Below are 25211 nucleotides of genomic sequence, written 5' to 3'. Positions count from 1 at the left end.
GGTGACATATTTCCTGCCTTGGGTCATTCCATTCTCCAGCTTATGGTCCCTACAGAACCCACTCACTCTTCAGGCATTTTCAGGGATGTGTGTGTTGGAAATATTCCTTTGGACCTTATCTATACCAGTCCCTTATCCTAGATGAAGGTCTGGTATAGATGTTAATGGAGGGCCCCACACTGAAAAGAAAAGTGCTGTGGGGATCCCTAGATTTTTATCATTGATGAGGGTCTGGTATGGATGTCAAAGGGAACCCTACATAGAAACAAAATACATTTTAGGTCACTGACTGTGACGTGAGTCACTTTGGGTGGGGGGCCCATGGAACCCAGCTCACTTTGGAGAGGTGGGGAGACCCCTGTCTCAGCTCCCCATATCCCTCTTATGTGTAAGTCACCCTTTGCCTGTTAGGGGTACAGGGTGATCTGTCCCAATATTGTGTAGACATGTTTAGGAGATAGGTGGGGTTGGGGTTGTGGATTGTTTGGTGTTATGTGGCTGCATCCCATTGTTCTGTTGTTTGTCTTGCTTGGGAGCAAACTATTATGGGATGTATGTGTTTATGTGTATTGGCTTGGTGGGGAGTGTCTCCAGCAGCCCTCCCTCCTGATCGGACTGTCTGCTGGTGTGAAGTTTGAATACTTGTGTGTCTCTTGTTACTAAATGTAGATTGCCCTGCCCTGTGTCATTATGCAGGGAGGGGGGATTTGTCCTTTGAATGTCTATATCTTGTATCTGTGTTCAAATAATCTAGTCTACTTTCTGGCTTACTTCAAATCTGTGGTGTCTGTGGTCAGTGTTTGGACGGGGAAGCGGTATTCTAACGGAAGTACTCAGCGCAGGCTGGGACGGTGCCTTTACAATGACATCACCCGCCCCTTTTTTCACACTCTATACCTTAACCACCTCCCGCCCAGCTGTTGTATATAAACGGCCAGACGGTGGCAGTGCAGGGTCGGGTGGCCGTTTATAAACGGCCTCCCTGCCCGCTGCTTGTGCGTGCTTCCTGGGAGTGTGCAGCACCGCGATCCAGTGCCCGCTGTGTCCTCTGGACACAGTGGAACACCGATCCTTGTACGGGACCTCTGTGTGAGGTCCCGATCATGTGATCACTGATTGGCCAATCATTGATCACATGCAGAGTAGTAAGCAAGATGTCACTTCTGACATCATTGCTTACTACCTGTGAAATCTGTGAATGATCAGAGAGATCACATGGTACAGGGCTATTCACAACAGCCTTGTACCATGTGACAAGCTGTGACCAATCACAGCTCACACAGTAGTTCTCAATGGCTGCAAGAATGCAGCCAGAGAGAAGGAGAAATGATTGCTTTTACAGCCTTTATGGGTGTAAAAGCAATCAGTGTAAAAAAAATAAAAAGAACCCACAAGTGGTGACACTGTAATGCTAGGGTGACAGTATGTAAAAACCCCCCATAAATAATATTATAAAAAAATAAAATAAAAATGTAAAAAAAAGTTTAAAAATTATAATTCTTGGTTATAAACTAATTTGGGTTATTTTTGTTTACTAAAAAGATAACGGAATAAATTTTGGCCAAGATTTATGATGAAATATTATTTATTTGCAAAATTTTACATAATCTCCTGCTTCAGTTGGAGGTTTGGCTCTGATGAACACCCTTTTAGTCAAGTCATTTGCTACATTTCTGAACAAGCAAACTTTGGTCAGAACGTGGGTTCAAACACATCCTTTAAATTTTGTTTGTGGGGTTAGATACAATTTAATGTCTTCTCACGGCCTTGAGAGTAAATCTCTACAGTCGGGAACAATACAATATAAATCTTTACCTTTTCCCCACCAGTAAAAGATAGAAAAACATGTTAGCATGGAACTGGGCTTGTAACTTGTATATTATTATGTAACTGGAATTTCTGTCTAATCAAGACGACTCTTGTTACTGATGGACTGATTGTATCTTTCAAAGTTCTATTGGGAACTGTGCATGCAGAAGGTGAAGTGTGACATTTATATGCGTTTATTGCTAGTTATAGACTTTTAAAACACACACATTGAAGGCGATGACTCTTATTAAATGTAAAATGGCTAACACTCCCAACTTGGAAAGAGGTGAGCCTGATATACTAAGTAAGTGATTTAATAAGTTTCTATTAACCCTTAAACTAAGTAGTGGTAATCGTGGTGGCGTTGGACCAAGTAAGGATAGGTGATGGTTTCATTCGATTTATTATAAGAGGTTTTAGGGCTTCACAAAATGCTGTTCACAAAGAGACACTGGCCAACTTGATGGAGGGCTTTGGCAGCTTTGCATAGGTAGAAGTGTAGGAGCACCAAACAACAGATCTGGAGATAGGATATTAAGGTGTTTCTTCCTCAAATTGCTTAAATCTTGATACTCAAAGTTAGGAAACGTGCTCCCTTGCAGTGGGGCTGCCCTGCACTGCAAAGGTTAAATGCTCATTTAGGTCCAAGGGGGTGCATAAAGCAGTTTTATTTATCCCATCCTCCTCTTCCTCAGGTTACCTTTAGTCTGTAAGATAGGTCCCCCTAAGTCTCTTTTTCTTTATTCTCTGGTAGTCACAAATCCAATGATATCATCAAGTCTAATGCATAGCCCATAGTAGAGTAGACCACCATCTGCCGGGGTAGTATATGAGTGGGTAAGTAGAATTGTTTTTTCATAGACCTAAGCAAGCATTTAATTCTACCAGGAAGAATTTTTCCATTCTTCAGAGATGGGCTTTTAGAAAAGCTTCCAACGTGTTTCAGGGATCTCAAAGTTATCTCTTCTTCAGGGCTAAATAAAAGGTCAGATATGAGGTCTACATAAGGCAAGTCACAGATGAATCAATTTTCTTTCCTTTCTTCCACACTGACTGTGTTGATGGGGAAATCACTCGCACAGCTCTATTATGTTCTGCCAACAGGGAGCCTCTTTCGCCAGCAGAACACAATGACTACTGCTGTTGGCTATAGCTGTCAGCAGTAAACAATAGATTGTTTGGGTACAATCAGCCTGCCCATAGATGGATCGAATTTTGTCCTTTCCCTACAGGACCGGCCGAGAGTCATTCCAGCTATGGTCGGTTTAGGACTTCATAAAGTAGATAAATCTTTGAAAACCTAGGTTTCTTGCCTGTACGTGGTGGTGGTGGTGGTGGTGGGGGGGATTTGTATCTGTTATGAAGAAAACAAATGTTGCTTTCTCAGATCTTAACAAGCTCTAGTTTGGGTCCAGCATCTCGGAGTATTTATAGAGTTTTTGGTGGGATATAGCCTCTAGTCCTAGGTCCACAGTATACCTTTTTGCAGACCTCACTAATTAGTTATCTGGACACATGCTTTCATATACTGTAATTGCCTAATTGAATCTCAATGGCTCTCTCCCTCCCTCGCTCTTTGCTATGTAAGAACCTGCTGTTGGGTGAAAGGCTGATTACTGACATAATGTTAAAAGGCATATATTCTATTTGCATCTTTTTGTCATGAATTTCAGGATTTAGAGTTAATAGTTACATAGTTAGTCTGCCTGAAAAAAGACAAAAGTCCATCCAGTTCAACCATAGAAAAAAAAAAAGTTATAATCCTACACCCACAGATGATCCAGAGGAAGGCAAAAAAACCCTAGCAAAGCATGATCCAATTTGCTCCTGCAGGGAAAAAAATTCCTTCCTGATCCCCCAAGAGGAAATCGGATATTCCCTGGATCAACTTTACCTATAAATGTTATATCCAGTTCTATTCTGTGTATCTAAGAAAGAATCCAGGACTTTCCTACAGCAATACACTGAGCTGGCCAGAACCAACTCTTGAGGGAGTCTATTCCACATTTTCACAGGGGAAAAAATTCCTTCCTGATCAACTTAACCAAAAAATGTTAGTAAATCTGTTAGTTTATGTCATGTCTCCTTGATAGATACCTCTCCCTATTGTGTTTCTTTTGCACCCAAGCAGATTGAGTATGGCTCCTCACAAATGGTGGCTTTTCCAAGACCCAGACCATGGGCAAGTGATAGTGTCCCTTTAAATACTGTGGGAGCTCTTAAAATGTTGATCTGAAACCAACCGACTCGCCATGATAAGCTTATGTTAAAAATAAACTTTATGGAGCAGTTAGATGGGGTAGATAATAATGAGTTAAGTGGAAATTTTTCATTTCTCTCTTTTTTCTGTGATAAAGTTTTTTAATAGATCACATACACATACTGTTATGGCTGTAAAAAGTAACTAAGAAGTGAAGGGCATGTAAGAGAGCTGAAATACATCAGATGTCAGATGCAAACACTTTCGACTTTGGTGGCCTACAGTTGCCTTTTCATAAGTAGAATGTTAGTGGAGACCAGGGGTGGACTGACAACTCATGGGGCCCCCCGGGCAATAGGAAATCATGGGACCCTGTGTCCTTGCCCACACTCAAACCACACCCAAAAAAGCCTATGAAAGGTACCTGGGGCATCTCATGGGGCCCCCTGACCCTGGGCCCTCGGGCAGTACCCGAGTGCCTAAATGGTCAGTCCACCCCTGGTGGAGACAGCAACACAACGCTTTATTTTTGTTACAGCTTTATTTATCTTATATAACTCCCCACTTATTTACTAATGCCTATCCATTCGGTAATGAACCTGCTTGGTTTCAATATGACTTGGTTTGGAACTAAAGCTGAACTCCAGCCATTTTTTTGTTTTGAATCGAATGTGGAAGAGTTACATTTTCTCTTGGGGTTTTATTTCTATATATGAACCCGTGGGGGAGATTTCTCATCCCTTTCAGTTTTGGCAAAGCATGTACAAGAAATGGCGGTATAATTGTCACAGGGACAGGAAAGCACAAACCATAACAGATACATGGGCAGCACAGTGGCTAAATGGTTAGCACTTGTACCTGGCAGTACTAGGGGTCGTTGGTTTGAATCTCAACCATGGCACCACCTGCCTGGAGTTTGCATGTTCTCCCTGTGCCTGCGTGGGTTTCCTCCGGGTACTCCGGTTTCCTCCCACACTCCAAAGACATGCTAATAGGTTAACTGGCTCCTGTCTAAATTGGCCCTAGTATGTGTATGTATGAATGTGAGTTAGGGACCTTAGATTGTACACCACTTGAGAGTTAGGGACTGATGTGAATGTACAATATATATGTAAAGCGCTGCGTAAATTGATGGCGCTATATAAGTACCTGAAATACACAGGACACACACACCTACCTCCTCCAAGGGCTGCTGATCTCCGGGCAGCAGGGGGTGGTAATCACACTGTGTGTGTGAAGTCCCATACAATCTATCAGTGTCTCATGCGCTGGACAGACAACAGGAGGGAGAGCCCAGAGAACACATAACAGCTCACCTCCTCCTGGCTCTTTCCTCTCTGCCACCTCTCCTCTCCCTGGTCCTGGCTCTGAGTGTGGGCAGGGGAAGGAGCTCAGCGGAGAGCGGCCACTCAGGAACACCAAGGCACCCCCTCCTTCTGGCCTGTCTTTCCCTCCAGCAGCAGAAAGCTGGCGGGAGGGAGAGGGGGAGAAATCTCAAACCGGCTTTCAGCTGCTGGAGGGAGAGATACACGAGCATTGTTCTGCAACTGCTCTTCCCACCACACCGATCCTCCTGTCCTGCTCTCCGGGCCACCTACAGGAGTACTGATGTGCACTGATAGGCGGCACTGATGGGTAATATTAGGCAGCATTAAAGGGCACTAATAGGCAGCACTAAAGGGAACTCATAGGCGGCACTGATAGGTGGTACTGACTGGCAGCACTGATGGACACTGTTTGGCAGCACTGCTGGGTACTGATTGGCAGCACTGATGGATCCTGATTGTCTTTATTAGGCAGTACTGATGGACACTGTTAGGCGGCAACAATAGGCACTGATGGGCAATATTAGGCAGCATTAAAGGGCACTAATAGGCAGCACTAAAGGGAACTCATAGGCGGCACTGATAGGTGTTACTGACTGGCAGCACTGATGGACACTGTTTGGCAGCACTGCTGGGTACTGATTGGCAGCACTGATGGATCCTGATTGTCTTTATTAGGCAGTACTGATGGGCACTGTTAGGCAGCAACAATAGGCACTGATGGGCAATATTAGGCAGCACTGAAGGGCACTCATAGGTGGCACTGATAGCACTGGTGGCACTCATAGGTGGTACTGACTGGCAGCTCTGATGGACACTGTTTGGCAGCACTGCTGGGTACTGATTGGCAGCACTGATGGATCCTGATTGTCTTTATTAGGCAGCACTGATGGGCACTGTTAGGGCTGCACTGATATTCAGGGCACTGATTATCACTGTAGATGTCTCCTTTCACACTTGCTGGTTATTGGCATGCTGTGACAGCGTGAGGAAAGTACTGTCGATAACCAGCAAGTCTATTTACATTGTGATCATCTGTGATTGGACACAGCTGATCATGTGGTAAAGGGCCACTGTGATTGGCCGTTTACCATGACACGTGATCAGCTGTGTCCAAAGGATACATAGAGTGCCAGGTTCCACAGCGGGAACGTGGGGGGTTCTGGGAGGATGTCAAATGACACCCTCCCAGAACTGGATGACCACACTGTAGACATCATTCAGCTATAGCGCGGTCAGCATGTGGTTACATTTTCCTCTACACCTCCCCTTTTCCCAATCCCAAGAGCAGCACTGGAAGTTTATCGCAGTATGGGGGGGGGGGGGGCAGAGGACAGAAGATCAAGGAAAATCACTGTATGAATGAAAGACAGGTTCACTTTCTACTACTGTAGGCTATATCACAGGGGAACTGAATGGGTGGGCACAGCTTGCACTCTTGACAGACCCTATGGTTGTATTAACCCCCGCAGCACCACAAGATTACCGCAGGAGGTGGTATGGAAGTGGTAAAGAATCTGCAGTCACCAACACAAGATTTACTTCTCATTGAATGTAAGTGCCATCCCTTGTGCTGTTTTAAAAAAAATAACTAAACTTAGGCTTTAACCCCTTGTCCTCCAGAGGATTTACCCCCCCTTTGCTGACCAGGCCATTTTTTGCGTTACGGTGCTGCATTAATTTAACTGACAATTGCGCAGTCGTGCAACGCTGCAACAAAATGAAATTTATGTCCCTTTTTTCCCACGAATTGAGCGTTCTTTCAGTGGTATTTGATCGCTTGTGTGGTTTTTATTTTTTGTGCTATAAGCAAAAAAATAGCAACAATTTTGAGAAAAAAACAATATTTTGGACTTTTTGCTATTAAACATGTCCAGTAAAAAAAATTAAAAAAATCCAATTTCGTCATAAATTTATGCCAAAATGTATTCTGCTCCATGTCTTCACTAAAAAAAAAATCCCAATACGTGTAGCTGAATTGGTTTACTTGAAAGTTATAGAGTCTACAAATGGCGGTATAGATAATGGGATTTTATTTTTCAAATTAGTAATGGCTGCGATCAGCGGACATTCTGACACTGGGGGGGGGGGAACTAACTTGGTGTCACTGACATCCACAGTGACGCTAGTACAATGATCAGTGCTAAAAAAAAGCACTGACACTGTACTAATGGCACTGGGCAGGAAGAGGTTAACATCTGGGGCGATTAAAGGGTTAACTGTGTGCTGTTTTACTAACTGTGCTGTGTGTGTTGTACTGTGTAAGCACATTGCTTTGTATTACTATGCTATGCAGAGCCATACAAAGCAGTGTGCTAGAGCTGCCCATATGGAAGAAAAATATATTTGAAATATATTTAAAAAAATATTCTTCCCAAATACAATTACATTGAGGGGCAATCAAAGAGTTAACTGTGTGCTGGGAGTGTTTTACTAGGGGGCGGGGGGGGGGGGTGTTCTTCACTGTAAGCACACTGATCAGGATGGCTGTACTGTGCACAGCCATCCCGAGCAGTGTGCTGGAGCTGACAGGGAGGAAGACTGTTTGTAAACAAAACAATCTTCCTCCCCATTGGAGATGCTTGGTAATCACCAGGTGCCGGCGGGTAAATACTGTCCCCGGTGACTGACATCCGTGGGTGCGAATAGTGGCGTGGGTAGGGAGTGCACGCGCCCCCCTACCTGGAAATACGAAATGACGTATATATACGTGATTCTCCGCACAGCTGCCGCCCTATAGCAGTATATCTGCTATAGGGCGGTCCTTAACCTCTTCACACCGGCCGCACACAAATGTGTGGCCTCCCGGCGTCTGGGCCTAGACACCGAGTGGCTGCACATTTGCGTGCAATTAACAAAGAATATATGTGCTGAGAGTGCGCGCCCTACGCGCTCCCAGCACACATGTCCGGTATTCACGGAAAGGTCCCAATCTCCTCTTTCCATTGGGACCTTTCCCGATCATGTGACCACCGTGACAGCGCGTCACGGCGGTCACATGACCCTAAACTCCGCCCCGCACCCCAGCTCCTGGAACCCTTAAAGGGCCGGGAGGCGCCGGATTGAAGGGGTTAAGCGATTAAGCATAAAAAAAAATCATGCTCAGTGATCTAAGCAGTGTATCTTGAACCCGGAACAGTTGATACATGCATTTGCAGGGGATGGGGTACACGTTATCACCAAGTTTTTTATTTTCTGACTGCCTTTCACTTTACTAAGCCAAGGCCTGTTCTGTAATAAAAAATGAGTCCAGCATACACATAAAAGACATAATGAGATTGCTTTGCTTTGTTTAATTTTGCACGGTTTTTGACCTTGCTAACAACATTTTGCAGATATTGACAAACTCCCAAAGCTTCAATTCTAGTCATTAGCAACTGCGCCTTAGAAACTCGTAAAACATTCAGGTTGCTTTTTCTTTTAACGAATTTCCTGCGTAAAAAACATAAATCTGTTTAACAAGGTGTTCATAAATGTTCTCTGTCTTATTGAGAAGAGAAGCTGACTGTGGATGGTGGCAAGTCAGCAGGTGACCATGCTGTCCAGACAAGCTGCGTTTAAGGAGGTATGTCAAGGCATAAAGCAGCCTTTGAAACAGAACAACTTCAATAAAATAGTCAAGGATTTTGTAGCAATCAGCAACTGTGAGACAATAAAGACTTTGGTCAAAAGAATGTAATGTACACATGGCAGAAGACATAATTGTGTAAAGTACAGTGCAGTGTACAGGATGTACAGAGGTAAGGTTCAATGTTTCTAAAGTTCAGTGTTTCTAAATGGAAGATAATGCTCCTAGGGAAACAAAAATCAGCAGTACAGCATTGGGGGTGCAGTGTTGACCAGCACTTCAGAGGAAAAGCACTTGGGGGTACTTATTTCAGATAATTGCAAAATGAGCAAACAGTGTGGCCAGGCAGTGGGGAAAGAGAATAGAATTCTAGGATGCATCTCTAGAGGGGTCACCGGCAAGAGGAAGGAGGTCCTGATTCCCCTATATAGATCTTTATATCACTAGTGGGGTCTCCGGCGGGAGGAAGGAGGTCCTGATTCCTCTGTATAGATCTTTATATCACTAGAGGGGTCACCGGCGGGAGGAAGGAGGTCCTGATTCCTCTATATAAATCTTTATATCACTAGTGGGGTCTCCGGCGGGAGGAAGGAGGTCCTGATTCCTCTGTATAGATCTTTATTTCACTAGAGGGGTCACCGGCGGGAGGAAGGAGGTCCTGATTCTTCTATATGGATCTTTATATCACTAGAGGGGTCACCAGCAGGAGGAAGGAGGTCCTGATTCTTCTATATGGACCTTTATATCACTAGAGGGGTCACCAGCAGGAGGAAGGAGGTCCCGATTCCTCTATATAGATCTTTATATCACTAGAGGGGTCACTGGCGGGAGGAAGGAGGTCCCGATTCCTCTATATAGATCTTTATAGCACTAGAGGGGTCACCTGCGGGAGGAAGGAGATCCTGATTCCTCTATATAGATCTTTATATCACTAGAGGGGTCACCGGCAGGAGGAAGGAGGTCCTGATTCTTCTATATGGATTTTTATATCACTAGAGGGGTCACCAGCAGGAGGAAGGAGGTCCTGATTCTTCTATATGGACCTTTATATCACTAGAGGGGTCACCAGCAGGAGGAAAGAGGTCCTGATTCTTCTATATGGATCTTTATATCACTAGAGGGGTCACCGACAGGAGGAAGGAGGTCCCAATTCCTCTATATAGATCTTTATATCACTAGAGGGGTCTCCGGCAGAAGGAAGGAGGTTCTGATTCCCCTATATAGATCTTTATATCACTAGAAGGGTCACCGGCGGGAGGAAGGAGGTCCTGATTCCTCTATATGGATCTTTATATCACTAGAGGGGTCACCGGCGGGAGGAAGGAGGTCCCGATTCCTCTATATAGATCTTTATATCACTAGAGGGGTCTCCGGCGGGAGGAAGGAGGTCCCGATTCCTCTATATAGATCTTTATATCACTAGAGGGGTCTCCGGTGGGAGGAAGGAGGTCCCGATTCCTCTATATAGATCTTTATATCACTAGAGGGGTCACCGACGGGAGGAAGGAGGTCCCGATTCCTCTATATAGATCTTTATATCACTAAAGGGGTCACCAGCTGGGGAAGGAGGTCCCGATTACTCTATATGGATCTATATATCACCAGAGGGGTCACCGGCAGGAGGAAGAAGGTCCTGATTTCTCTATATAGATCTTTATATGACTAGAGGGTTCACCGGCGGGGGAAGGAGGTCCCGATTCCTCTATATAGATCTTTATAGCACTAGAGGGGTCACCAGCGGGAGGAAGGAGGTCCCGATTCCCCTATATAGATCTTTATATCACTAGAGGGGTCTCCGGCGGGAGGAAGGAGGTCCCGATTCCTCTATATAGATCTTTATATCACTAGAGGGGTCTCCGGCGGGAGGAAGGAGGTCCTGATTCTTCTGTATAGATCTTTATATCACTAGAGGGGTCACCGGCGGGAGGAAGGAGGTCCCGATTCATCTATATAGATCTTTATATCACTTGAGGGATCACCGGCGGGAGGAAGGAGGTCCCGATTCCCCTATATAGATCTTTATATCACTAGAGGGGTCACCGGCGGGAGGAAAGAGGTCCCGATTCCCCTATATAGATCTTTATATCACTAGAGGGGTCACCGGCGGGAGGAAGGAGGTCCCGATTCCTCTATATAGATCTTTATATCACTAGAGGGGTCTCCAGCGGGAGGAAGGAGGTCCCGATTCCCCTATATAGATCTTTATATCACTAGAGGGGTCACCGGCGGGAGGAAGGAGGTCCTGATTCCTCTATATAGATCTTTATACCACTAGAGGGATCAACAGCGGAAGGAAGGAGGTCCTGATCTATACTCAGACAAAAAAAAAATAAAACACATAAAAACAAAATTTAAAAAAAACACATAAAACTGCCATTTTATGAATTGACATAGATCTCGATCTGTTCAGACAGTATGAGCACTTGCTGATTCAGCAGACTCCACATACAGCTTTACTCTCCAATAAGATGGTAAATCCAACACTGCATTTAACATGGTACCAGATGAGGAATACAATCCTGTGATTCACTGCTCTCATTTATTCAGAGATCCTGTTACATGCACTGTACACAATGAAGCAACTTTTCCCAATAGAGGAGGAAGGGGCGGGTAAGGAGATTATTCACTGTAGCTTCACAGAAAATTCTGAGCTATTACCTTCCTCAGTTCAGCAACAGGAAAAGAACCTGTCATCACTGCACAGATCGATTGTTATTATTGGCAGCACAGTGGTTAAGTTGTTAGTGCTTCTGCCTGGCAACACTAGCGTCATTGGTTCAAATCCCAACCACAGCACTACCTGTCTGGATTTTGCATGTTCTTCCTGTGGCTGTGTGGGTTTTCCTCCCCTGAGTACTCTGGTTTCCTCCCACACTCTGAAGACATGTTGGTAGGGTAAGTGGCCCTAGTATAATCATTAATGTGAGCTAGGGACCTTAGATTGTACGCTCCTTGAGGGCAGGGACTGATGTGAATGTACAATATATAGGTAAAGTGCTGTGTAAATCGACGATGCTATATAAGTACCTGAAATAAATAATTACAGATTTATTCAGCTTTAACAGTACAATGCAATAGAGCGGCAACAGCATAACCACATAATAGGCGGGCACAGGGGCGGACTGACCATTCGGGCAATTGGTCACTGCCCCAGGGTCCAGGGTCAGCAGGGGGCCCCATGAGATGCCCCTGGTACCTTTCATAGGCTTTTTTGGGTGTGGTTTGAGTGTGGGCAAGGACACAGGGGCCCCATGATCCCCTATTGCCTGGGGGCCTCATGAGTTGTCAGTCCTCCCCTGGGCGGGCACAACAAAAAACAGCTTTTACTGCACTCTCACTTAAGAAAACCCATAATGTTCTAGGAACATGTTCTGGGTGTGATGGACACACCCTGTATTACATTAAATGTTTACTGGAAAATCAAAGATTATCCCAACTGATCACCAATGAAACTGAAAAATATCGATTAAATGGCACAGATGCTGCCTTAATTATAATCTCAAAGAGACCATTTCATTTTTTATTCCAGGTTTGTCTTTTGCATTGCTGGCGGCAGTTCCTGTAGGATACGGTCTGTACTCTTCCTTCTTTCCTGTAATAATATATTTGTTCCTGGGGACATCCAAACATCTTTCCATTGGTGAGTAAATCAGCTTGGTAAATGTAAAACCTGCTAATTGTATTTAGCGCTCCCCGCAGGGGCAGCTTGGTAATGCCTGTCACCAGTAATTGCCCTGAATTTGCAAGCCTCCAAACAACCTCTGACAGTCTGGGTTCAGACATATTACAACAATATAGAATAATAATGCAGAAGACACAATTCTTTAGTAACACCTATATATTAGACTTCTAAAAGAGTAGGCTACAGGTTTAGGATACACAACCCCAATAATGCATGAAAGTAGAACACTGGTAAAACAGGAATTATACAGTCATGAGTATTCAACTATTTATTTGCAATGCCAGCAGCAAGAGGGGTAAGAAAAGGCCTGTTGACTTATCAGCTCCCCCTGTGCCACTGATGCCACAACAGGGCATGCAGAGAATTATATAAATGTATACTCTGGCATAAACAGATATAAGTAGCCTAAGTTGAATAACAATGGCCTAAAAATGAGGAAAGGTCCCTTTACTAGAGAATGCAACTTGAGTCCTGCAATGTTTAAAGTTCCTGATATAGTGTATCCGCTGTCTTCTGCTAGCCATGGTGGGGCCCATAAGCATTAGTGATTTCTGGTAATACAATGAAGTTAAACAGAAAAGCCGTGATACTGTTTAAAGCAAAGGTCTCCTGGTAACTAAGGTATAAAGGTATCTGCATGCAGTGTCTCTAGAGTGATGACAGAAACAGGATGGGCATCCCCCCACTCACCAATCCAATGGATAGCATGGCTTCTTGTCCAGTCTCCTGGCTGTTTATAGGGAAGTGCAGAGATACCACCTAAAGGCCTGTCAGCGCGATGAGCAGAGATGTCTATGTGAAGATCAGACAGTGACAGTCCTGATGCAGAGAAGCTGATTTGATCTCGATGTGGCGACCGGCATCCTCGCTGTGCTAAACTGATGTGCAGAGCCTCGAAGCAGTAGGCCCACAATCTGTCTCTGGAAGAGAACGGCAATCCCTCTATGTTCAGCTCTGAATCCCGCACCAAGAGAGTGAGCCAGTCCCTTTCTGTAGAATATATCTGCTTTCCTAGCATCCCTCTTATTCAACAGCTCTCTGGTGGTTGTAGTTCAAAACTGAGCACTTGGGGGAAAAGGATTAATCATAGTCACACTGGGACTGTCAAATTCAGTTGCCTTCTCTCCCCACCCCCCAAAGGTGCCAATCCTTAATAGGGAGCGGGGGACCAGTCTTTAACCCCTTCACGCCAGCGCCTCCCGGGCCTTTAAGAGTTTCAGAAGTCGGGAGGCAGGGTTTAGGGTCACATGATCAGGAAAGGTCTCGATCGAAAGAGGAGATCGTGGCCTTTCTGTGAGTAGCTGACGTGTGTGCTGGGAGCGCGCAGGGCGCGCGCTCTCAGCACATATGTCCTATTTTAATAGAATGTAAATGTGCGGCCGCTCAGCATCTAGGCCAAGACACCAGGAGGCCGCACATTTGCGTTCGGCCGGCGTGAAGAGGTTAAAGCGGAACTTCCCCTTGTGGAGATCCACTTTAAATAGGAAGTTCATGGGAAGAGCAAAGGATTCAAGGTACACGAGAAGCAAGAAACAAGACAAGGTTGTCTTAAGAGATCAGAGAGGGAGCTGTCCAGTATTTCAGGTTGCTCAGCAAGAAGAGTTACTGCCAGACACAGACGTGGTCCCAGGTTCAGATCCAGGTCCTGACAGTGACTCTGCAAAGGGTTCTCCCATCCTCCATATACTCACCCCACCATTGGTCCTACCACACCTCTTCTCTGCCAAAGCTGGAACTAAAATCACCAGTGTCTGCTAACTGGGGGATCAATAACCTCACTTCCTGGGTCATTTAACCATCCTCAGCTCTAGCAATTGACTACTAGGCCTGAGCACTATCACAGGGGTATGCAGCCACTTTCTCCTCCCTACTCAGATATTGTTACTGGAGGTAGGAGCTGCGGGAGAGAGCTGGTAAGGTTAGTATAAGGCAGTGTTTCTCAACTCCAGTCCTCATGGACCCCCAACAGGTCATGTTTTCAGGATTTCCCTCAGATGAAACAGCTGTGGTAATTACTAAGGCAGTGAAACTGATCAAATCACCTGTGCAAAATAATGGAAATCCTGAAAACATGACCTGTTGGGGGTCCATGAGGACTGGAATTGAGAAACACTGGTATAAGGAAAGCAGAGACCCCTATACAGAGATATGATCCCTGTACCCTACATGAATAAGGTGTCTGTGTAAGCATCCTTGTAATGGAACAGGACCCTGACTGCACTAGGGTATTCCGTTAGATTCCCGCTTCCCTGTCCGAACACAGATCCACGGACACCACCGCTGACCAAACAAGACTAGACACCAGTCTGTCTGAACATGGAACTCTTTATTTTAAACTCAAACAGGCTTTTTATACAATACACACTGAGACTGATCACAGGATCATATGCAAACGCAGCTATATACAGAAATAGACTTAACACTCTAAACAGTAAGTTAATTATGTTAGCTAACTGGGTGACCTAAACAAAAGGTGAATGGGAATTCACACCTAGACAATGGTTGGATGAATTAGGATCTCACTACAGAGCAGACAGTCCGGCTCCTTCAATCCACCTGTCTAGTTCAGAATCAACAACCAGGAATAGTCTTCATATAGCTGATAAATATTACTGTCACATCTGAAGTCATTCCAACCACATTATCAGTGTCCATTAGTCACCCTGTGCCCCTAAGAGACACAGGGTGACTTACACATAAGAGGGATATGGGGAGCTAAGACCTCTCCAAAGTGAACTGTGTTCCATGGGCCCCCCACCCAAAGTGACTCCCGTCACAATCCTTATGTATTATTAAAAAGATTGTACAATACAGATGATCTCTTTTTTAACTGTGATAATGCAAATATATTAAACCTTTATTTTTGTTTTATTACTTCAATAGGACCGTTCCCAGTGGTCAGTTTGATGGTTGGTGTGGTGGTTCTTCAGATGGCCCCAGATTCTGATTTTAAACGGAGCAATGTCACGTCAGTGGAACTAAACATCACAAACAGCTCAGGAAATGCAGATATAGACATTGAAAGAAGGGATCAGTACAGGGTGTTAATATCTGGAACACTCTGCTTCCTTATCGGAATTATACAGGTAAAGTGTCTGATGTACTAAGAGAAAAAAATTCAAACTAGTCCCAGCCACACTCACAGCCATTATTGTGATCTGGCCAAAACATTCCAGTGATTCACTTTGCAGCATGCATTATACAGTTTGCATCTCCACCAATAATGGATTAGTCTTGTTGGGATAATTTTTTTTATTAATGTGGGACAATGAAGTCAGGACTAGTTACTAGTATTTGAGGGCCAGTGCCTAAATTTTCAAGTTCTGAATATTTTTTTTTATAGTGCAAAAAATAAAAAACACAGAGGCAATCAAATACCACTGAAGGAAAGCTTAATTCGTGTGAAAAAAGGACATAAATTTGATTTGGGTGCAATGTCGCATGACCACGCATTTGTCAGTTAAAGTAATGCAGTGCCATATTGCACAAAATGGCCTGGTTGGGGGGGGGGATCCTTTGGAGGGCAAGTGGTTAAAGAGCCTTTTTTTTCCAACTTCTGGCCTTCAAGAGAAGAAGGGGGTTCAGGGTATACTGAAAAGAGCCACAAGGCTCTTTAACCCTTCGCCCTCCAGAGCATTCCCCCCCCCCTTCCTGACCAGGCCATTTTTTGCGATACGGCAGTGCATTACTTTAACTGACAATTATGTGGTCATGCAACGCTGCACACAAATGAAATTTATGTCCTTTTTTCACACAAATGGAGCTTTCTTTCGGTGGTATTTGGTTGCCTGTGCGTTTTTATTTTTTGCGCTATAAAGAAAAAAGACCGACAATTTTGAGAAAAAAAAACAATATTTTTGACTTTTTGCTATTAAATGTCAAGTAAAAAAATTTAAAAAATCACATTTCTTCATAAATTTAGGCCAAAATGTATTCTGCTCCATGTCTTTGCTAAAAAAAATAAAATAATTGGTTTACATGAAATTAAAGCGTCTACAATTGGCGGTATAGATACTGGAATTTTTTTTTTTTACTAGTAATGGCGGCAATCGGGCGGCACAGTGGCTTAGTGGTTAGCACTTCTGCATTGCAGTAATTGGGTCATGGGTTCGATTCCCAACCATGGCGCCTCCTGCATAGAGTTTGCAATTTCTCCCTGTGTTCGTGTGGGTTTCCTCCAGGTACTCCAGTTTCCTCCCACACTCCAAAGACATGCTGGTAGGTTAATTGGCTCCTGTCTAAATTGTCCTAGTTTCATCCCTGGCCATGTGGGATCTCCTGCATGGTAGGGTTGGGGAAAGACCTGGCAACCTACCTTGTAAAATAATTGCTAAGAGAATTCATGGAAGAAGTCGCTTGCGAGTGACGGTCCATGCAATCACCAAGGGTCGGATACAACTGAATGGATAGATAGATAGAATGGTGGTGATCAGCGACTTATAGCGGGACTGCGGCATGCATTCTGACACTGGGGGGGGGACTAACTAACTACCACTGACATCCCCAGTGACACCAATACAGTGATCAGTGCTAATAAAAAGCACTGACACTGTACTAATGACTCTGGGCAGGAAGGGGTTAACATCTGGGGTGATCAAAGGGTTAACTGTGTGCTGTGCTTTACCGTTTACGCACACTGCTTTGTATGGCTGTGCTATGCAGAGCTATACAAATCAGTGTGCAGGAGCTGTCAGGGTAGAGATCTGTATTGTTTACATACAGGTGTCTCCCCCATCAGTGCTACAAGGCGATCGCCGGATGCTGGTGGGGAATAACTGGCCGGGACTTGGTGATCGACAGGTGAGGCCACCAATGGCGGCACGGGTAGGGCGCTGTGATTTTGCACAGCCGTGCCGCCCTGTAGCAGGATTTCTGCTATAGGGCGACGGGAAAGCGGTTAAAATTCAAGAAACATGAAACTATCTTCTTATCCTGGCTGACCTGCGCATCTGAAAATCTACATATAAAGCAGACAACACGCTGCCTCCAATATTGCATTTTGAACATAGATTTTAATAAAATAATCACATGACACTAGGGGTGGAGCTAAATAAAAGAATCATGCATGTCTAGGGCAGCATGATGTCTACACACAGCTCCTCATAAGATCCCTCCACCTCAGGAACTGTTCATATCACCTGATTAAGATGACAGGAGTGAAGGATTTAAGTAGAACTAAAGGCAAAACTTTAGGGTTTTAACCCGTCACATTGTTTGTGTCCCATTGCAGAGATTTCCCATCACTTCGTGTTCTATCTCCAATACAAGATGTTAGAGGAAATCCCTCCAAATTGACTAATCTTTTATTGTCAAAAGAGTCACCAGAACTAGTGTCCCCATTGGAAGATTTGTATTCTATTACTGTTCTGGGGACAACCTAATAGTGTCCCCATTGGGAGATTTGCATTCTATTACTGTTCTAGGGGCAACCCAAAATACAGGATTTTCATTTACTTTCAATATAATGGGGGCAGAGACAGCAATAAAAAACTGACAGGTGTTCTAATCCATCTCCACTCCATCCAAAACTAAAAGAAAAGTTTTGCCTTTAGGTATACCTTAACATTGCACAATGACCATATACAATTCTCCTATTATGATCCATTAATGAGGAAGAGTAGAATTATATTGTATGTAATATTCTGGGGGTTCGGATCGCTAGCCAGTCATGCTTTTGTTAAAAAAAAAAGTTTTTCTTTCTCCAAGAGGCAAAAAACCAGCTTTGGCTCACCGCCAGCATAAATCCTACAACAGGGTTTTAAAGTTCCCACTTGCTCCAGGAGTCCAAGAAAGGTCACAACAGTTCAGCAGCGTCTAAGCCATCAAAGAGCTTTGTAAACCTGTGTTCTGTTCCACACAGCCCCTCATGGAGATCTGCTAGCTGTTTCTTCCCTTTTAGACTCTTCTTGCAGGTGAGTTAATCATTTCAGATCCCCTTCATAGGGACCACAACCCAAATGATGGTGATGCATATCTACCATGCAGGACCCATCCCTGGCGTTCTGTACTTGTATCACAAATCTCTTAAAGGGTCAATCCACCCAAAAATTGTACAATTTCCAACTCTGTTCCTGTCTGCCTGGGAGTTATGGGCCTTCTCATCTACCATTGTGTGTTCAAGCTCCACGTTATATTCTCTATGCTATAACCCATATGGAACAAAAATATATTTGCAATATATTTTTAAAATATTATTCCCAAATATATTGCCATATATTTGAAATGCTACAATTTTGGCCATATGCAATATATATAAAAATGCGTTTTTGCGTTGAAATGTGTTTTTATTACAAAATATATGAAAAATATTTTTAAAACTGCATTTCAAATATACTGTATGTCTTTAAAAATACACAAATGTTAAAATTACTTTTTTATATGTTAAAAAAATCTGAAGAATATATTGAGAAAACATATATTTTTTAACTTATAAAAAAGTAATTTTAACATATATTTTTACATATATATGTAAATGCATTCCAAAAAGTGTAGATTTGTATTTTTAAAGACATACAGTATATTTTAAAATGTATTTTTAAAAATGTTTTGCACATATTTTGTAATAAAACGCATTTCAACATGCAGTGTATATATATATATATATATATATATATATATATATATATATATATTTTTTTTTTAAATATATTGAATATGGCCAAAATTGTGGCATTTCAAATATATGGCAATATATTTGGGAAGAATATTTTTAAAATATATTTCAAATATATTTTTCTTCCATGTGGGAATCAACGCAAAAAAGTCTTTAGGAATAGTGGGAACCCCTCATTGTGATCACAGGAGGTATGCAGACCCAGATTACTGAGGGAAGATCTGCCATAAATTTTGCTATAAAAATTTGCAATTTTCAGATTTTTTTTTTACCCTCTATAAAGGTGGACATGCACTGTACAGTAATTCTCATTAATAGACTTTAAATGGTACTATTCCTATAGTGCAGTATACAGACTACATAAAAAGTAATAAATATAGGCTTCTTCTTTTATTTGTTAGCACTGTTTTTTGGAACAATAAGGGTACTAGCAGCACATTATCAAGTAGAATCTCTGCTAAACAAGAAGCACAGTGGTCCGGTTCTACAGCGGTCTTTTAGCCCCCTGTGCAGTGCTTCAATCAACAACACTGCTCAGCGAATGACAGCTGAATAGACTCCCTCAAGAGTTGGTTCTGGCCAGCTCAGTGGATTGCTGTAGGAAAGTCCTGGATTCTTTCTTGGATACACAGAATATAACTGGATATAACATTTATAGGGAAAGTTGATCCAGGGAATATCCGATTGCCTCTCGGGGGATCCGGAAGGAATTTTTTTCTCTCCAGGAGCAAATTGCATCATGCTTTGATGGTTTTTTTGCCTTCTTCTGGATCAACTATAGGTATAGGATTATGACTTCTTTTTTTTTTTTATGGTTGAACTGAATGGACTTTTGTCTTTTTTCAACCAGACTAACTATGTAACTATGTTGTTGACTGGAGCACTGTACAAGGGATGTGTCTGAATATTAGAGACTTAGCCCACTGCACTCTGTGCTCAGCAGAGGTCCGGCTCTTTAGTATGCTGCTAGCACAGAGTATTTGCAACCCTGTAGAAGCAAAAAGTTGTGTTAAAAAGAAAAAAAAATAAGCCCATACTTATTATTGATTATGCAGTCTGTAAACTGCATTATACAGTGAAGGAAATGCGTATTTGCTCCCCTGCTGATGTTGAATGTTTGCCCACTCACAGAGAAATGATCGGTCTAAAAATCGAATGTTCGGTGTATTGTAACACTGAGAGACAGAATAGCAACAAAAAATGCAGCAGAAATGCATGTCTAACAAATGATGACTGATTTGCATGTTCATGAAGGAAATAAGTATTTGATCCCCTTCACAAAACATGACTTAGTACTCGGTGGCAAATCCCTTGTTGGCAATCACAGAGGTCAGATGTTTCCTGGAGTTGGCCACCAGGTTTGCACACATCTCAGGAGGGATTTTGGCCCACTCCTCTTGGCAGATCCTCTCCAAGTCATTAAGGTTTGGTGGCTGACGTTTGGTAACTCGAACTTTCAGCTCCCTCCACAGATTTTCAATCGGATTAAGGTCTGGAGACTGGCTAGGCAACTCCAGGACCTTAATGTGCTTCTTCTTGAACCACTCCTTTGTTGCCTTGGCCTTGTGTTTTGGGTCATTGTCATGCTAGAACACCCATCCACGACCCTGACTGAGGGAAGAAGATTCTCACCCAAGATTAGATTGATCATTCCTTTGTGAGTGGGCAAACATTAAAAATCAGCAGGGGATCAAATACTTATTTCCTTCACTGTAGTAATAATCAGGGAAGCTTAATTTGGGCTTCAAAAACATAAGAAACCACTTTCCTCTACTTTCCCCTAATGTAATTTGAGGGCTGTACCGAACCGAAAGTAATGCAAAATTGGGCATAACTTTTTTTTATGAATTTACATAGGTCATTGAAATTTCACATGTTGGTAGAGTAACTCTTTTGCTGCAGTAACTCTTTTTCTTAAATAATGGATTCCAAGCAGAAGTAATGCACGATCATTGAGTTCTTGACACAAGAGAGGTGCAGGCCGTCTAAAATCCGCAGAAGGCTACAGACTGTTTACGTAGATGACACCATTGACAAGAGTCAATGATGACAAGACATTGCTCTAGTCAATGGTGTCATCTCCATAAATATTCTGTAATATTCTGTGGATCTCAGATAGCCTGCATCTTACCTTTGTCAAGAACTCAATGATGGCGTGTTGCTTCTGCTTGCAATCTATTATTTAGTTGCAATAAAAAAAGAACATTCACTGTAGAGGAAGAGTTACTTTACCAACATGTGAAATCTGAACAACCTATGTAAATTAGTAAAAAAGCTTTTTTTGTGGGAGGTCCTGTGGGCATTTAAGACTGCTACTTCGTAAAAGAGATCAGTTTTAGCGATCTCTACAGCGGCTATACCTCACAACCTCAGTGCCTTCAGCCACTTTCCTGGAGCCTGCCCACTGCAAGCTGCCCACTCACCTGATTGTGCCCAAATGGGGTAACGCACGTTCGGTGCCACAAAAGCTCTTGGACAGATAGAGCCAAGATGGTGCTGACCCGCCTGTGTGGTTTTTGTTGTTCTTTTGGTACTTTCTGCACAATCATTGTAAAGATCCTAGGATATATCACCAGCCATAGTCTCTCTGGTACCCTGCCGTTCATAGTCATGCTGCCTATGTGGATGAAACCCAACTCATCTACCAATTCTCTTCCTTCTTGATTTTTTTTCACTCAGAGACTTTACACAGCTCATTTACTGCCCACATGCCTATTAAGCTGAAAGTAAGGGGGCTCAATAGCCCATTTAAATGCTCAGTCCTTCTTAAAGAAGCTTGATCACTCATAGGCGATGTGCTGTTTCTACAGGAGATGCATTTTGCATAACACAAAACCTTGAACTTCTCCTTTAAGAACTTTCTATTTAGCAACTTCTGACAAGAAAAAAGCTGGGGTAATGACTGCGATTAACTCCAAGGTTGCATTTTCTCATGTTTATACTATAGCTGATCCTCAGAAAAGATTCTTGATCTTAATCTGTATTATTAATAATGTGTCTTTTACCCTAGTCCAGCAATGGGCAAACTACGGCCCGCGGGCCGTATACGGCCCGGCGGACCTTTTAATCCGGCCAGCGGAGCTATGCTCCCGCTAGGCTCCTCTCACAGTCCGCCCTGAAGACCGGTGTAGCATGAAAATCTGTCTCTATGAGGATCTGTCCCCCTCGACGTATCTGCGCATGTGCCGGAGATCGCCAATCGGCTGCTAATGCCGGAAACTGGCACATGCGCAGATACGTCGAGGTGGACAGATCCTCATAGGAGACAGATTTTCATGCTACACCGGAATGGCGCGAGAACACAGCGAGAGGAACGCGCGGAGCAAAGGTAAGTGAATTGACACAGGGGGGACTTGGGGACTTAATATGGGGGATGAATTAATATGGGGGACTTACTATAGGGGGGATGAATTAATATGGGGAATGAATTACTATATGGGGGATGAATTACTATGGGGGATGAATTACTATATGGGGGATGAATTACTATATGGGGGATGAATTACTATGGGGGATGAATTACTATATGGGGGATGAATTACTATATGGGGGATGAATTACTATGGGGGATGAATTACTATATGGGGGATGAATTACTATGGGGGATGAATTACTATATGGGGATGAATTACTAAATGGGGGATGAATTACTATATGGGGGATGAATTACTATATGGGGGATGAATTACTATGGGGGATGAATTACTATGGGGGATGAATTACTATGGGGGATGAATTACTATATGGGGGATGAATTACTATATGGGGGATGAATTACTATGGGGGATGAATGGGGGATGAATTACTATGGGGGATGAATTACTATATGGGGGATGAATTACTATGGGGGATGAATTACTATATGGGGGATGAATTAGTATGGGGGATGAATTACTATGGGGGATGAATTACTATATGGGGGATGAATTACTATATGGGGGATGAATTACTATGGGGGATGAATTACTATATGGGGGATGAATTACTATAGGGGGGATGAATTACTATATGGGGGATGAATTACTATATGGGGGATGAATTACTATGGGGGATGAATTACTATATGGGGGATGAATTACTATATGGGGGATGAATTACTATGGGGGATGAATTACTATATGGGGGATGAATTACTATATGGGGGATGAATTACTATAGGGGGGATGAATTACTATATGGGGGATGAATTACTATGGGGGATGAATTACTATAGGGGGGATGAATTACTATGGGGGATGAATTACTATATGGGGGATGAATTACTATGGGGGATGAATTACTTTATGGGGGATGAATTACTATGGGGGATGAATTACTATGGGGGATGAATTACTATATGGGGGATGAATTACTATGGGGGATGAATTACTATATGGGGGATGAATTACTATATGGGGGATGAATTACTATGGAGGATGAATTACTATGGGGGATGAATTACTATATGGGGGATGAATTACTATGGGGGATGAATTACTATGGGGGATGAATTACTATATGGGGGATGAATTACTATGGGGGATGAATTACTATATGGGGGATTAATTACTATGCTTACTATGGGGGAATATTACTATACTTACTATGGATGACACATACACATCATTCATCTACTCTTGGTCCGGCCCCCGGGTCCAATATATGAACCCATTGCGGCCCTCAAGTCAAAAAGTTTGCCCACCCCTGCCCTAGTCAATATACAGTATATGCACTCAACATCAAACAAATCAGTTTTCTGGCTAAACTCAACTAAACCCAATTGGACACAGACAGAAAAAAATTAGTCTCTTTGCAGATGATGTAATTCTAATGACAACTAACCCTTTACTATCCTTGACTGCAATTTAAGAGATAATATCTAGTTTCGTTGCAGTGTCATATTACAAAATCAATGAGATGAAATCTCAGATATTGGGCCTTCATATACCGCGGTCCCTCATAAACCTTATCCAACACAAATTTCCATTCCCTTGAGCGATCTCGTCAATTAAATACTTGGGCATAAATATAATAGTCCTTCCTAAGATACTATGTATTTCGAACAATAGCCATCCCACAGCCCGCCTCTTTCGTCTCCAAACTAAGTTCCATTTTAGGCAACTTTGTCAGGCAGGGGAAAAAAAATGCAGATGCTCCTATGCTGTTATGACAAAACATGAAAAAGCAGGTGGCCTCTCATTGGCTGACTTACATCATTATTACCTAGCTACACTATTGGACCAAGATTGGTGGGTCCCCCATCCAGACAAACCCTGCGTTGTCATAAAACAATATCTGACCCTGACTACCGATCAGGAGTAGGAGTGCTGGTTGGTGGTCCACTCAGAAGCACAGCTGGTGCACGGAGATAGGTCTGCAGACAGGAGGCGCCTGTGCGTGGTATGCAAGCCCTTCTGGGATTTGGATGTTTACTGGGTAGTCGGTTCAAGCCAAGGTCAGGTACCAGGAGGGAATCAGAGCGGTCGTAGTCAGATGGGATAGCCAAGGTCATTCACAGAGGAGAGAGAGAGTATCCATAAGCCAAGTCGAGGTCAGATCAGGGGTAAATCAAAGTAGACAAGTCTAGGAGCAAGCCGAGTCGGTAACAGGAAATCACAAGTCAGAACCACAGGAAACAGGAACAGGGCACGGGGAGCTAGAGATCATCCAGCAACCAGAGGAAGTGATGAGCTTCCTTATAAAGGCCGTCTGGCACCAGACTGAGACTGATGTGTACTTCTGCGGCCATGTAGAGTATTGGCAGAAATGCCAGATCTTCCAGAACTCCTGCCGTGGACAGGACCCTGACACTTACGACCAAATCTCATATAACTCGTAATTGGCGCTCACCTAACTCTCCTATTCCCACAGAGGTAATTAGAGATGTTAATTTGCAATGTAACGATGAATGCATTTTTGCGCACAGATGTGACACATTCCCCGTGTCTCTCTACTACTGGTAGCAATGACTAACCTACCCACTATATATATTATAGTACTATGCCCACATTTTTGGTCTATTTGGTGTACGGGTT

The 25211-nt window shown here is 43.2% G+C and overlaps 1 protein-coding gene across 1 annotated transcript in view; it reads left to right on the top strand.

Moving 5' to 3' along the window:
- LOC149466123 (pendrin-like) overlaps positions 1–25211 on the top strand; it is a 93854-nt gene that overhangs the window by 23550 nt on the left and 45093 nt on the right. Inside the window, exons 3-4 of the mRNA XM_089672890.1 lie at positions 12432–12542; positions 15468–15670. Of these exons, the coding sequence (XP_089529016.1) occupies positions 12432–12542; positions 15468–15670 (314 nt within the window). The remainder of the gene's footprint in view (positions 1–12431; positions 12543–15467; positions 15671–25211) is intronic.

The sequence above is a fragment of the Staurois parvus genome, unplaced genomic scaffold (genome assembly GCF_062004578.1).
Source record: "Staurois parvus isolate SC_StPar_1 unplaced genomic scaffold, SC_StPar_1.0 ptg000132l, whole genome shotgun sequence".
Taxonomy (NCBI): Eukaryota; Metazoa; Chordata; class Amphibia; order Anura; family Ranidae; genus Staurois; species Staurois parvus.
Note: the sequence above shows the minus strand (reverse complement) of the source record. Positions and strands in the feature narration are given on the sequence as shown.